Source organism: Saccostrea echinata, unplaced genomic scaffold, assembly GCF_033153115.1.
Source record: "Saccostrea echinata isolate AGI-Se365-2 ecotype Australia unplaced genomic scaffold, CSIRO_AGI_Sech_v1 ptg000029l, whole genome shotgun sequence".
In the NCBI taxonomy this organism is placed as follows: domain Eukaryota; kingdom Metazoa; phylum Mollusca; class Bivalvia; order Ostreida; family Ostreidae; genus Saccostrea; species Saccostrea echinata.
The window spans coordinates 39,957,786-39,973,696 of NW_026889778.1; the positions used below are offsets into that span (position 1 = coordinate 39,957,786).

The window sequence follows — 15,911 nt, forward strand, 5'->3', positions numbered from 1 at the left end:
TCATCATATTAAAATACATAGACAAAAATAATTCCATCCCATCTTTTTTTTTGTCCCCCACTTTCACTGAAAGTGGGGGATATTAATTTGGGTTTGTCTGTCCGGCCGTCTGTATTTTTGTCTGTTTGTAACACTTTCGTTTCTGCGAGATATCTAGAGAACCTTTGAGCTTTCGCAATGAAATTTTGTATAGTAACTCCCATTGGCCCAAACAAAATAAACAACAACGTTTCTAATAACAGAAATACAAACCACCAGCATGCAGGAAGAAATTCTTTTTTGTGGTTGGGCCATTTTCGGAAACACCGCATGAAAACTTTCCGCTTCCAACATCTTTAGAGAAAAGATCAAAAGTCGACCCCAAAATTATAAATTTATCTCAAAGGGATTTTTCTGTGGATGAAATAGAACTACTCAATAGGGGTCTAAAATTTACTCCTAAAAAAGACGACGTAGATGTGATCAAAGACACAGAGGAATTTTGTCGGAAACTCAGACTCAGGGAATTTATTCAGAATTCTGATTACAATAAAGAATCCTTAGTCAGAAACAAAAGTAATTTTAAACCGAAACCAAACAGGGACAAACACCTGGACGACTATTTTAATTGTTTGAAAAAATCTGCATACAACAACCATAGTGATATCCGTGTGCGAGATAACATCTCAAAAATTGAGAGAACAGCATTAAAAATAAAAAGAAAAGAAAACGATGTCTACAATAAAGATGTATACTTCAAAATATGCCAACAATTTAACCGCAAAAGAGGCAGATTTTCTTCTTAATTTTGAGGTAAAAACTTTTACGGATTACCGAATATTCACGTCTAAACAAATTCAAAACGGAATACAGGAAATGAGTGAACCTTATATTAAATGACCACGTCCAATAGACTTAAAACTGGGCCCTATTGTAGCTGGCCCTTCTTGTCCAACGCAAAGGCTAAGTAATTTCCTAGATATTCTACTTAAACCTATCTGCAAATTAGTACCCAGTTTTATTCGGGACGACATGGATTTTTTCAACCATATTCAGAAAATGTTGAAGAAAATACGAAGTTAGTGAGCTTTGATGTCACTAGTTTATATACAAACATTCCTCACAACTTAGGGATAGAAGCCATTTCCTTTTGGATTGAAAGCATCCAGATGTAATCCAACCGAGATTTTCTAAGGAATTTATCCTTGAAGGATTAAAATAGCTTTACAAAAGAATCATTTCCTTTTTGATGACAAGTTTTTTCTACAAACAAAAGGGACAGCAATGGGGACAAAAGGCGCTCCTACTTACGCAACCCTAGTTCTAGGCTTTCTGGAGGAAAAACTTTTTTCTGAATGCAAGACATTTTTTGGAGAAGAATTTGGTCTATACCGGTACATTGAAAGAAACTGGAAATGTTATTTAGATGACTGTTTTATTTTTTGGATGAAATCTCTACAAGATCTACAACATTTTAGCAACAATTTAAATCGGCTTAATGAAAGTTTGAATTTTACAATGGAAATCAACGAAAACAAATTGCCATTTTTAGACATTCTTATTATACAACGAATGTTGTCTTTCAGTAAGGCAAAGTCCCACACTTAACTAATCATCTAATAGTGTGCATCCCTAGACACCGAGGGTATTACATAGGCTCCCCCAACCTCGTTGAGGTCAGCTAAAAACGAAAACATTGAGCCTGCACTGAGGTAAAGAACCAAGAAAATTGTTAACTCTTTTGTTGAATATCAAAAAGAAGGCAGTAACTGGGAATGGGACAAAGTTCTTGGGGTCAACATCCATATCGTCCAATATATTCCGATAAAAGGTCCAATTTACCTACCGTGCCACCAAATCTAGCTAACAAGAAAGCCATCATGTGTTCAGAATTCTGATCAAAAATGCCTTATGTGTTCAGTGTTAGACTCCCTCTACTCGGTTACAAAGAATTCCCAGCGTGTCATCGACTATTTTCAACACGTGGACCAAACTCGACTTTACAGACACCCTGTTACCTGTACCAATTGGAGACATTCCAAAGTTTGAAAAGAAAAACCATATCGCCATCAGATGAATGTGTTTCGCTATGAAAAATGACAAATCTATCCTCTTCATTTTACCAAAGAGAGAGGTTTACGTCACGTAGATCTCGTTGTCCTCAACAAAGTGGAAAAACACTCATTACTGTTTGATGAAAGATTTTGACATACTACTAAATGGCTACTAAATACTCACTACTGTCTACAGGGGTTTATTAAGGAGCGTCTCCTTAAAAAGCACGTGTCCTACTGTCAAGTACATGGTGCTAAACGAACGGAAATGCCAACAGAGGAAGATAAGTGGCTCAGGTTTACTGATGTCTCCAAGCAACTCAAAGTTCCGTTTGTCGTTTATGCAGACTTTGAAAGCATTCTTGAGAGGCATTACGGCTGTCCACCTGATCCTAGCAAATCGTCCACCATTAAACTAGATCAGCATGTACCCTCCGGTTTTACTTATAAAGTTGTAGGAATTTCACCAGAGACCACAGAGAATCATATGACATGCCTAGGTCACAATGCCGTTGATGTGTTCATTGAAAATGTGGTCAAACTCGAATACAAGCTTGTATTGCTACCCCCAATTGTAACTTACAAACGGATGAACACAATACATGTACATGAAATACCAGTATTACAGAAATCTGTCCTGAACCTTTCGAAGAAAAATATGATTATTTTATTATTTCATTTGTTTATATATATATATATATATTTTTGGATTTCACATATAAATTTTTTAAAAAAATGTGAGCCAATTCCAAATATATTTTAAGAGTGGGTCATGAACACCTCTGATTATACAACACTGTATGATCACCATGTACAATCAATATTAAAGACAATTACTTACCAGACAGAAACCTTTGAACAATTCTTGAAAGATTAGAGTGATTTGAGAATAAGCATCATTAAAGAAATTCTGTATACAGGGAAATTTTCGCCCCTTTCGCCCTACTCACAGGTGGGCGAATTTAAAACGGGGAGAAATCAAAGAACACAGTAAAATTTCTTAAACAGAACTATGACTGGGCGAATTTAAAACGGGGCAAAATTGCTTGCAAGTGTGAAAGGGCGAAAATAACACGGGGCGAAAATAACCCTGTATACAGTATTTCACTAACATGGACGTCCATATCTCCACAATAGCATATAAAATAAATTATTTATGTGTAATATGAAATTTTACTGGCAACATAAATCTTCAAGATAACATTGAATCAATTCGTTACTAGTACATTATATGTGACTGAAGTCTATTAGCAAGAGTGCAATTGTCCTAGTATTTGAAATATCTGCAGGTATCAGACTCAATCCAAGTGTTGCCAGCAGCAGACTTAATCCAAGTGTTGCCAGCAGCAGACTTAATCCAAGTGTTGCCAGAACCAATCAAGGATATTCATACACGAATCTGCTGCAGCCTCCACTGTCTCAATAGGATGACAATTGTCTTTGTATCCAATCAGCCTACAAGAAGATAGATTTTGACAAATCAGAACGTTTTTTACTTTAAAAGTGTCACAGGGTGAATTATAATTAATTGATTAATATTTTTGATTATCATTCATATCATATTCATACATTTGTCTAAGGCATTATATTATTATAGTAACTAGTGAATTCCGTTCTCACTACGGAATTTACTATGTTCATTCATTGCCTTATTCATTCATTCATTCATTTATACGGGTGAGTGGTCAATGAGAGTACGGTCGGGTGTGTGTGATCAAACTGGTTTTACTCTGTCCCCTGCGCATTCGCGCCAATACTAATTCTCTAGCACTCCAACCTTAGACTTTGGGGAGAGAAGACGCTCTCTCTCCCCAACACTTTATCTCATGATAATGGTGAACTTCGTCTAGGAATTACGGTAAGAAATAATTGGTAAATTATTTCTAAGGATTTAATTATTATTCAATATCTCTTTGATCATTTTATTCAAATCGAGTATTTTCTAAATTTTCCAAATTTATAAAATTTAAATTATGATCCGCGTAAAAGTGTGAGTGAGACGAGAGATATTTAATACCTGTTGTTATATTTCAGGTCACCCTTCCTTCTATGTTATAAAATTCCATAATCGTAGAATATATATTATATATAAACATCGAACCCAGCAGCCGTGTTGTGTTGTATTTTACCACATTATAAGGCTGTGACAAAAGTATATGGAATTTTTTCTCTTTTCTTAATGTGAGCAGGCAGAATTCTCTCATTTGTACATACGTAAGGATTCTACTGTTTCTTATCATTATTAAAGTCTTCCGTCTTCATGGAAAACCTTAAAGTGATTCTGCTGTTTCTTATAATTAACGTCTTTCATCTTCAACGGAGGACCTTATTTTTTCCCCCTATTATTAAGATCTTCCATCTCCGACGGATGACTTTCTTATTTTCGTTCGGTTTCTTTTTCCCTATTATTGTTATTAAGATCTTCTGAAGGTCTTTTCGTTTTCCTTCTGTTTTCTGTCATTTTTCTTTTTCCTAGTACAGGCGATATATCAGCGGTGAGTGGTTCAATTTCAAAGATTTTTTCAGGGAAAATGTTTACGATAATATCTCAAGGGGTGTTCCTCACTTTTTCAATATTCACTTCCGTTCACGATTTTGGACATATTTGTTTTTAATGGCATTTTGTCCGCGCATTTTCTAGAGAACGGCTAAAGTTATAAAATTGACTCATTGACATGACAGAACATCATACGTAGATGTACTGAACTGAATAATGATATATGAAATGACCAGTCCAAACTTTCTCGCACTGTGAGGTTCGAACTTTATTTAACGAGGTGATGAAGCATTTATGGAGAAAAGTCGTCGGAAGACCACTTTTCCCTAGCAAAAAGAAACGCATATAGTTATTAGTATTATTTTTACCTATTTTGTGGTCGCCCACTTGGCGCAGTGGTTATAGCGTTTGCTCTAGAGTCGCAGTGTAAGGAGTAGATCCTTACGTTTGCTCTAGAGTTGCGGTGTTAGAAGTTAATCCTTACATGGCGGGTTCGAATCCCACTGTGGGATGTGAAGACCGGTCCTTCGGATGAGACCGTATAAACCGAGGTCCCGTGTCGCAGTAGGTGCTGGCACGAAAAAGATCCCTCACTGCTTAATGGCCCTAAGTGCCGAGCATAGGTCTAAATTTGCAGCCCTCCACCGGCAAGTGCTGGCGTCTCCATATGAGTGAAAAATTCTCGAGATTTGGCGTTAAACAACAAACAAACCTATTTTGTGCACGCGAGTTCTCGGGCCAAAAGACTTTAATTCATAACTCTCTAACGATCAATATTTTTTATAAACTACTGTACATAGCAAAAATGTTTATCTTATAACAATCTGCGACGATATATTATAAAATTTTGGTCATATTCAACGTAATTAGGGAGCACAAAGGCCAGAATGCTAAATCTTTAACGCTATATATCTCGCAAAAAGGGAAATATTTTGATAACAAAAATTAAACAAAAGATGTTTAGAATAATGATCTGAACAATACGCAAATCTTCAGTTTTCTCAAAACGCCCCATACAGTCCATGGATCTGACTATATTCACCATGCATCATATATTGAACCGAAAAACGTCCAACCTTTATCGCGGTGGCCTTTTAAATACTTGAAATGCTTTTAAATTAGTGAAAAGAAGATATTTCTATGCTTCATTTAAAAATCCGCTCTTTAATTTGATTGGCTATATCGATGTAAAAATGTGGAGAGATTTTAGTTGCATCACATCGCCTAGGATACTAGTATGCCTTGTAATGCAACGCCTCGTATAGCAACTTGCTCCTTGGTCTATGGGGTCATCATAGATCTAGTGTGAAGAAATAAAGAGAGCTCACTTCTAATTGTCATATATTGACAACTTGAATTTTAACTGAATATGTTGAACTTATCTTATTATTTCTATAGCTGTCAATTTGGTATTAATTATGTTATTTTTAAAAAGGAAGTAATTATCCATACAACGGACAACGTCCAAAACATGGTTAACTTGTGTCCATGCATGGTGAAAGAACACACTAGTAAAAAACAAGTCTAAGAAATAAATAAAAACTTTGAAATGAAATTTCTTGAAATTTCAATAAAATTATCAATCATTTAAAAAAAATCACCCAGGACAGAACTCTGAAAATTTGCAAAATCATACAATTCTGGTTGCTAACCTTTGATGATGTCAAATATGACGTCACTTCAATGCCATTATCGTGGTATTTTACATGTACCATAACATGATAAAAATATTCCGTATCATCAAAAGTTTAAATCTTTGGCTTTAGGACAGATACAAGTCAAAAAAGAAAACATTCAAGTTTGATTCAAGTTTATTGCTTAAGGTTATCCGAAGCAAGGTATGTGTCCGATGCATGATGAACTCATCCTATTTTGATAAGTATTATTGAACAAATCAATGTTTAGAATAATATTCTTAAGATATGCAATCTTTCAATTTTTTGGCAAAACGGCCCAATAAAGGACTCAGAGGGTTGGCACCCTAAATATCTCTTTTCATATATATATCTCAAAAACAAACAGGAATTTCTATTTAGTTGTTGAAAAGAAAGTGGTCAGAATTATTACAGCTTTAATTCAATATCAAGAATAATGCGGGTTGCCACAGCGTATGATACGCCCGTCAAATATTGTTCAATTATCATAAACACTTTAGAGTGCAAGGGAAAAACAATCGATGAATATCTTGAAACCAGAAAAGAATTTCTGAATAGTTGTTGAAAAAGGAAAGCTTTCTTCTTATATCAAGAAAAAGAGGCTGGTCCTTCAAAACAGAGGCCCATAAATATTTCTGTTCTATAAAGTTAAAAAACAAGTACATGTAGGAAATTCTGTAAGTTGTTGAACAAAAAGTCTTTCTTTTTTTCAAAATCATAAGGCCTTTCTTATGATATCAGAAAAGTGGCTAACTCCTCAAATTAGGGGCTCAGATGGATCAGGAGACTTCAATCTTTAACTCTTTCATGATCAATATTTTGTTAAAAATTACTGAAGAAAAATATTCATCTGAACAATCTGTAACGATACATTATGAAATTTGCATCATATGTTACGTAATTAATGGTCATGAGGGGCCAGATCGATTGCTAAATTTTGACACTTTATATCATTTATAGAAGGAATATTTTGATAAGCGTTCTTGAACAGAATATGTTCAGAATAATACATGTATTCTTAACAATATACAATCTTTCAACTTTCGCTAAATGGTTCCATTAAGGACTTGAAGGGTTGGTCTCTAATATAGAGCTTTCATTTAATATCATGAAAGGGGATTGATTCCTTTAAGTAAGGAGCCCAAAACAGCGGAATGTCTTTAATCTACAGTTCCTTAAAAAATTATGGTGTATGAATAGAAAGTGTAACAATTTTTTTATATAATTTTTCATTAATGAATATTTCAATATCAATGTCAAAATCCCATCTCATCTGATCAAGACCTACTAGTCGCTCGCAATAAGATCTCATCTAGTTATTATTCTTATTTTCTAGACCAAATTTTGGGCACAAGATATCTCGAAAAACTATTCAGTTACTTTTTTTCTTCAAACATTCAGAGATAATCCGCTATTACATGAAATTGTTGATTTCGCAAGAGTTTTGGAAAAATTCCTTCTCGGTTCCAATTGGTTGGACAATTTCCTGATTTTAAAATGAAATTTTGTCTGCACGACTCCTCCATAACGGCTTAAGATATGAACTGGAAACCTATTAAAGATGATACAATGTAATAAATCACATTGCGTTGACAATGTTCCGGTCGCCGTTAGAAGCAATTTTCAATTTTTTTCTCAACTTGTTTTGTTTTTTAACATTTTTTATGATTTAAGTTGGGATAGTACAGACTCTTATCGGAATATAATATTTTTGAAAAATTGATTAATCCATTTTCTAGATAGTCCTTATTTTTCACTTTTAAGGGGTGGCCCTGTGGGCATAATGGTTAGTGTGTTGGATTATTATGCGGGTGACCTGGGTTAAATCCCCAGAGCATGCAAAAAATGTTCATACTTTTTTAAGCTTTAATATACGTTTTTAATTATCTTTATAATCATTAAATGATATAACTCATCAAGGTAAAGTCACATACCAAAAATCAGCACAATATCTGCAAGCGTTTAGAAAAAAAATTGCGGAAAACCGTGAAAAATTGAAAAGGTCGTAATTCCGTCAAAAATCATTGAAGCGGAACGAAATGCAAAGTTGATCTGTAACTCATCAAGATACACTCACATACCAAAAATCAGCTCAATATCTGCAAGCATTTAGGAAAAAAGTGCAGAAAACCAAGTGGGACAGACTGACAGACAGAGGGACAGACAGACGGACGGACAGACAGACTCAGAGGAAATCAATAGTCCCCTCCGGTTTCACCAGTAGGGGACTAGTAGGTACAACTTTTGCGGACGTCCGAGGAAACACTGAATGCATTCCAATCCAATGTTTTCTCAGACGTCCGTAACGAATTTATCACAGACATCTAAGAAAATATTGGATTCAATTTATTCTTTTTCTAATTGTCCGTGTCGAATTTATCAAGGACGTCTGAGAAAACAATTAATTGAATCCAATGTTTTCTCAGATGTCCGTGTCAAATTTATCGTGGACTTCTGAGAAAACATTAAATTAAATTTCTTGTTCTTGCTTGATTTTCAATCCAATTGTTTTTCTGACATCTGCTTCAAATTGTTCAACCCATTTCATTGTCTATCCTCAAATGTTTTGACTGTAATGGATGGAAATGATGTTCAGAATATTTCCAATCTTTCCAGTTAATGTTAGAGGGCTTGTTTTTTCCGCTTTTCATTCTTCTATTTTTCACAGTTTGTAGAAAAACTTAAATTGTGGTACATGTATTTTTGTATCCCCATAACTACCACTTATATGTATCTCTAAATGCATGCAATATCACTCATATATTGTAAAGACGGAGGACCTTCTTGTTGCCATGGTAACAAGTTTCTAGTTCTTTTAATGTTTGCCTAGTAAATAAACATTTCCAACTCACTAATTTTTCAACAAATACAGAAACATTTGTAAGGTAATGTTCATGATGAAGTATATTGTAATGAAAACTATTATTTAAAAGCTGAATAACACATAAACAAAAAGTATTCTAAAAATATATTTTACACATGTTGGTGGTACATGACAAAGTGTTACAAACAATACAGTGAAACCTGTCTAATCTCACATGGGAGACAATTTTTTTTCAGAATAGAAAGAGTGTCTGATTACACAGTGTACAGAACATGGAAAGTAGTAAAATGGAATGAAAATAAAGGTCAGAATTCACAGTGAAAGGGATTACACAGGTGTTTGATCAGACAAGTTTTACTGTATTATTAATACCTGGTCTTTTTATCCCTGGCTCTCAGTTGTTTGTAATACTCCTCTCCCTGTTTGGGAGGGACTCTGGCATCATCTAACCCCAATATAATCAGCAAGGGAGCTTCCACCTGCAATATACCAAAGTATATTATTACACTTTCATGCTAAATACCGAAATCTGATTTGTTTAGAAGCATTCACCCATTTTTAATGCTGCCCTCTGCATTAACAATACACTTGGCATTGGGTAAAAAATGTTAATTTCATATGCTTGTTATGTATGTGCATACGGTTGGCTGGAGAATTCTACCACGTCAGTTGCACTTTTGAAATGAGCTGAACAATAACTTGGTTAGAGTATGATTGATTGCAAAAACATCTTTATGCTGAAATAAGTTAAGAAGCCAGCACTTTACACAGAACCTTGGAAACAAAATGTCAAAACCCAAAGTTTTCTTCAACATCACAGAAGATAACCTGAGCCTCAGTCGATGCTGTGGGAGTTTGTACCAATGTAGTCCCAAAAACGTTGAGAACTTCTGTGCACTATGAACAGGTGAAAAGGGCTTTCGCTACAGAGGGTGTGGTTTCCACAGAATAATTTCTGGTTTCATGTGCCAGGGAGGTGATTTCACATACTTCAATGGCACTGGAGGAAAAAGTATCTATGGCTCAAAGATTGAAGATGACAACTTTCAGCTGGAGCACACAGGACCAGGTATTTTATCCATGGCCAATGCAGGTTCCAACACCAACCAATGGCAGTCATTTCTATTCATTTCTGTATATGTACGAAGAAGTCCCCCTGGCTGGATGGTAAACATGTTGTGTCTGGATAGGTCATCTGTCGTCAAAAGAATGGAAGGCTATGGTACCAGCAGTGAAAAAACTTCTCATAAAACTTTAATCCAAAATTATGGCCAGCTTTAAATAAGCCATTTCAAGAAAAATCTCGGTAACCAACCACTCCATCATAAGAGCATACTGAACATTACCTAACTCAGTCACTGTAACAGTGCTAAACAAGTGCTTAGTAATACTTCTGCAGACTGACTATATTTGGACTTCTTGCTTGTATCTCTTACATTAATTTTCTACTCTTATTTGTTCTAGTCCCCAGCTCTTGAGTAATTTGGACTTAAGCCAATTTTGGATTTATCGGGGGAAAAAAATATTGTATACACTAATTGTGTTGGTCTATTATGGTAACATTTCAGGATTTATATTAAAAACTATACGATCATTGTCTATTAATAAACTTTTGAAAAAGACACAAAATTTTATTATTGGCTTACATAATTTTGTTTACAATTTAATAATTGTCTTTTTTATAAATTAGAAATGTCATTTGATGTTTAAAATGGGTTGTTGTCATGGGTTACAATTTGGAAGGTTAAAACCTTTTGAATAAGAGGTGAAATATTCTGAAATAAAATTTCTTTAGTTACAAAAAACAAAATTTGTTTGTGAAACACTGATGCCGCCATATGGCAGCCTAGGTGAAGGTTAAAGTTTCTCAAATGCAAATCAAACTCCAAGGTCAAGGTATCAAATTGTTGGTACCCAAAGAAAGATCTTGTCACAAGCAACACTCCTGTGAAATATAAAAGTCCTAGCACCAACCATTCAATAGATATGGCCGAGATTAAAGTTTTTCAAAAGTAAAATTTTAAAAAGTGGGTCAAACTCCAAGGTCAAGAAGTCAAAAATGTTGGTACCCAAGGAAAAGCCTTGTAACAAGGAATACACATGTACCTTATCAACATTCTGTATACAGGGAAATTTTCACCCCTGTTATTTTTTCGCCCTTTTGCCCTAATCACAGGTGGGTGAATTTAAAAAGGGGCAAAGTATAATTTCTTAAAGGACTTATCGCATGATTTTTCAAAAATCTTAATTTTATGAAAAATATTATCTACAACCTTGTTTATTAAAATTCTGAATACAATAAACGTTGTTGAAAGCATATTTTAAGAGCTATTGAGAGCTGAAATTCAAATACGGCAATATGCATATTTCAGTCGGATTTCGGCGAAATACTGCTCTGACGTCATAGGCGACAATTCAGTGATAGAGAGATGAGAAGTTGCACACTATTTACGAAGTTATCAACGACAAATGCAGCTTCATTATGAAAAATGTTGAAAAAATTAATTCCTAACGTGATTTTCAATAACTATAGAAACATTAACTAGTTCTAAGGTGTAAGAATTTTGAGATATTTTCGTTTTTTATTCCAAACATTTAGAATCTGTAGGTCTGATTACGGCAATGTTTCGTGATCGGAAAATTATTTTTCAAAACCGCCATCCTTTACAAAACATATGAAAGCATACGTGCATAAATTAATGTTATGTTAAAAACGAAGAATAACAAAGTTATGTAATATTAAATTTGTCAATCAAATGAGTTAATACATGTGATAAAATGACAAATCAAATTGTATTGTGATGGCGAGTTTCTTCGTCTTCGCCGCGTCTCCCTCGCTATCGTCGCTGCTATTTTTCCAATGTTAATGGATTTTTCAGATTATTTCTTGCTGACAGTTCTAAAATATAAGGTTGGATATTAAAATTCATATCGATAAAATCAGTAATTTGGTCGTCCATAACGCAGAAAATTCAGGTTGTATCGCGTATATTTTAGTAAGATTACGTGAAGAGCTGGTCAGCCATTGTCGCCTTTGACGTCACAGGGTCACGTGATCGCTATCTAATTAACTTAGATTTTTAATTCAGGGGTTTTCATTTGAGTCATTAATTGGTTAATTACCGCGGTTTATTCGCAGTAAAAACATAAAATTTATAAACTGTGGTCATAAGGAACGTTTTACGCTTTTAACTTCAAATAATTTAGAAATATGCGATAAGTCCTTTAAACAGAACGGTGAGTAAGCAAATAAGTACTACTGTAGATTTTTACTCCTTATCATTAACATGCTTTTTTCTATATTCCCTCAGAAACCAGGTCACTGGTACGTGAGATAAATACAAGTATATGCACATTAGATACAGAAAAAAGTAAACATATAACATGCTGCAGTGGAGATTCTTTTTAAGTCAACATGGTGCAATGTGAATATTTTAATTACCTTATCAACATACTGTAATGGGGACTTCTTCCACATTTCAGTAAGTTTTTCTCCTGTTGTTAAAGAATCATATTTGAATTCAAATCCACTCTCGGTATAGCACCTACATAAACAAAAACGGAAGTATCAACATGTAGGACTGATAGTTTAAATTGATTAATTGCTATCCTCTTTTTTTATGCTGTGAACAACAAAAAGTCATTTAAAACATATACTGTTATTTTTAACATTTTATCAAATTAGTTTGTTGTTCAGATTTTTCTATTGAGTGCTAGAATGTTTAGAAGCTGGTTAAATGATGTCATAAATGTAAATAGAGTCCTTTTTAGATCGTACAGTCAGTGTATAAAGATAATTCTTTGTTCCTACCAGTCTGGAATATCAGTTGTTGGCATCATACCTGTGCAAGGGAAAGGGTGAGTTATGGCATTTTAAAAATTGATTCAAATAGATATATACACATAGTAAAATATGCTTTGTATCAATATAATGAATTTTGTAATTATTTATGTATACCATTGTTAGCAATAATTTTAATATAACAATAAATGTGAGAGAATATCAATTTTAAAGAATCACGCATTTGAGCTGTGCCTATAATACAATATGTAACTACATGTATGATTGTATAGCAGGGTAGTTGTATTATTCAAGATATGCAGAGATATTATCTTAGTTAACATGACCTTCATTGTACTAAAATTTTAATTTGATCATTGTATTTCATACTGTAACTGATTAATTTGCAGATAGAGACTGGAGTAATGAGGTTTCTTACTTGCAATGTTTGTAACTGGATTCCTACAACATGCTGCCTTGTAAAAACTCTGCAGAAAGCACAGAATGTTTGAAATTAATATGATCACTAAGTCTATCTACACAAAATATGTATGAGAGAAGTCATATTAGTTTACAGTATTAATTAATAATTATTAATTGAAGAAATTGTTAATTCATAAATTGTACATGCCAAGACAAACAGGATTCTGATAATTAAATTCTAATCAAAAGTATGTATTTATTAAACACAGGTATTAATAAGTGTATGAAATGTGACCTATATTTGAAATAAATTATATATTTTTGAAAGATGTTGTTTTGGCAACTCACTGGATATTGTTCAATCAGATGTGTTTTTATAAGTCACTTACTGGATATTGACCAATCAGATGTGTTGTTAGAAATCCTCCATGAGATCCACCAAAAACAACCACTTTGTTCCTGTCTATTTGATCTAATTTTACAACACTCTCAGCAACTTCCTAAATAAAAAATTAAAGTTGTATACATGTAGGGTGTTCCATAATTATAGGTCACATTATTTGTAAATCCTAATACCTCTGTTATCTAACATATTTATAATATAAACTATATATCATTTAAAACATCAAATACCATGGAAAATTTCAGTAAAACTTGGCATTATTGTGGCTAATTTTGGCATAAATGCTGATGTCATCATCTGAATATATTTCAAAATGGATACAGCTTATTAACAGGAGACTGAACTTGTAAAGCTCTATTACCTGGCCAATATAATTCACCAAAAATCAATTTAAGGAAAATATTTCAAAGGCAAAGAAGCTTTCTGGAATATGCTTGTAAGTAGACTAGCTACAAAGTTTGAGAAAACAGGAACAATATATGATAAAAGACATAACAATCAAAGAAGATCAGGGACTTCAAGAACTGAAGATGATTTCATTAATGAAATGGAGACTTTAGTTTGATTAACTCCTTCGAAAAGTGTCAGAAAGATTTTTTTGCTAACAACACCGGCAATTTAAGTGAAGATGCAACTGCAATGGTTTGGGTCATGGAAACTGGCCTGAATAGCTGGTAGAGCACCTGACTAGTGATGTAGGGGTCCCAGGTTCCATTCCTGATCCAGCGAAACATTTCATACTTTCCCATTACATAATTTGGTGCTGCTGACCACCCCTGGACTTGCAGGTGAAAGTCCTGCCAGAGGTAAAAAGAATTTGGGTTGTGTCTTTGAGGGCAAAGACAATTTAAGGAGGGAGGAATGTAATGGTTTGGGCCATGGATATCAGCCTGGATAGCCCAGTTGGTACAGCACCTGACTTGTGATGAAGGGGTCCTGGGTTCAATTCCCAGTCTAGCCATACATTTCATTCTTTCCCAATAAGATACTATTAGAACTTTGAAGTATGATATGAAGTTGACAACTTCTTAATAATGCAACACCTCAAGGAATCTGATGTTCAAAACCAGCTTGAATTTGCAAGATGGATGATTTAGTGAGGAAATTTGATTCCCAAATGAGGCATATTTTTACCGGTACTTGGAATTTGAAATGAACTCGCAAAATGTGCAACTTTGGTCAACAGAAAATCCAAGTTTATTAGCATGTTATTGCTTCATGATAAATATGCAGACGTGAAGTTTTGTAGTTCATGTACCTCATGAATTCTCAAAAATTAAATTCATATGTTATATTTACATTATTTTTCTGATGACTTACCACAAATTTTTGTCAATCAACAATCATTTTTGAAGAAAAGCAGTTTGCACTATGTTTTGACTTCAAGTACAATCACAATGGAGATATTCTTGCTCATCCATGCAGTAGTTCATGAGAACGTGAACTGTTTTCTAATTTGCAAAGAATCTTAAGGAAAAATATTTGGAAATGTAAATATATCCTACATAAAAGAAAAAGTTTGGTCTCCACATCCTGTAAATCTCAAACCTTTTGGATGGTTTTCTATAGGGGTTCCTAAAAGACATCTCTACAATCCTTAACCACAGACACCAAATGAACTCAAAAAGAATACAAAACTTCAAATCAAGAGTGTCTCAGCAGGTAGGACTAATGATAATGTTGTGAAAATTTTCAAGAAACAACTTTCCCTTGTTGAAAGACATTTGTGACTTTGTGAGATTCTACTTCATATGGTAATGATGAAATAAAAAAAAAAATGTTGTTTTTTTTTAATTATTGAGATTTCTTCTAAGGGTTAATAGGAAAGGAGACAATCGCAGGTAAACTGTAGCACTGTTTTCCTTTTTATAAATCTAAAACCAGATACAGGTACTTTGTGACATACTCTTATACCTGACAATCTTTGACATCCATGTCTCCAACATTTCCTGGCAAAGACCGCAGACTGTCATCTCCATAACCAATAGAACCTCTGTAATTAACTGAAGACCAACAAGAAAACATTAACAACTCATTTAAATGAATAATGCAGAAATATTACAAAAATACATCCAAATTACTTACTGTAAACCATAGCAAATCCACAGAGTGTAAACACTGCAGGGAGAAGCAGGTAGTCTGTTGTTAAGACAGAATGAGGTCCCCCTGTAATAGAAAATACCCCTCTGGTTACTGATAATGGAAGTGGTACCTCTCAAATGTGTCTGGGAGCCAGGAAAGGTGGTGGGGGAGGAGGGGAAGAGATCAGAAATTGGTGAATGTACACAGGTTTAG

At 34.1% G+C, this 15,911-nt stretch overlaps 1 protein-coding gene across 3 annotated transcripts in view; it reads right to left on the reverse strand.

Moving 5' to 3' along the window:
- Positions 1-2,671: 2,671 nt before the first annotated feature.
- The window catches only part of LOC133195940 (acylamino-acid-releasing enzyme-like), a 31,507-nt gene continuing 18,267 nt past the window's right edge, over positions 2,672-15,911 (reverse strand). For all 3 annotated transcript variants that reach the window (XM_061331924.1, XM_061331926.1, XM_061331925.1), the window contains 8 exons: positions 15,702-15,782; positions 15,531-15,619; positions 13,603-13,713; positions 13,230-13,278; positions 12,821-12,851; positions 12,452-12,554; positions 9,382-9,488; positions 2,672-3,488 (listed from right to left, as the gene is read on the reverse strand). In XM_061331924.1, coding sequence (XP_061187908.1) covers positions 3,386-3,488; positions 9,382-9,488; positions 12,452-12,554; positions 12,821-12,851; positions 13,230-13,278; positions 13,603-13,713; positions 15,531-15,619; positions 15,702-15,782 — 674 coding nt within the window. In that variant the 3' untranslated portion in view covers positions 2,672-3,385. The remainder of the gene's footprint in view (positions 3,489-9,381; positions 9,489-12,451; positions 12,555-12,820; positions 12,852-13,229; positions 13,279-13,602; positions 13,714-15,530; positions 15,620-15,701; positions 15,783-15,911) is intronic.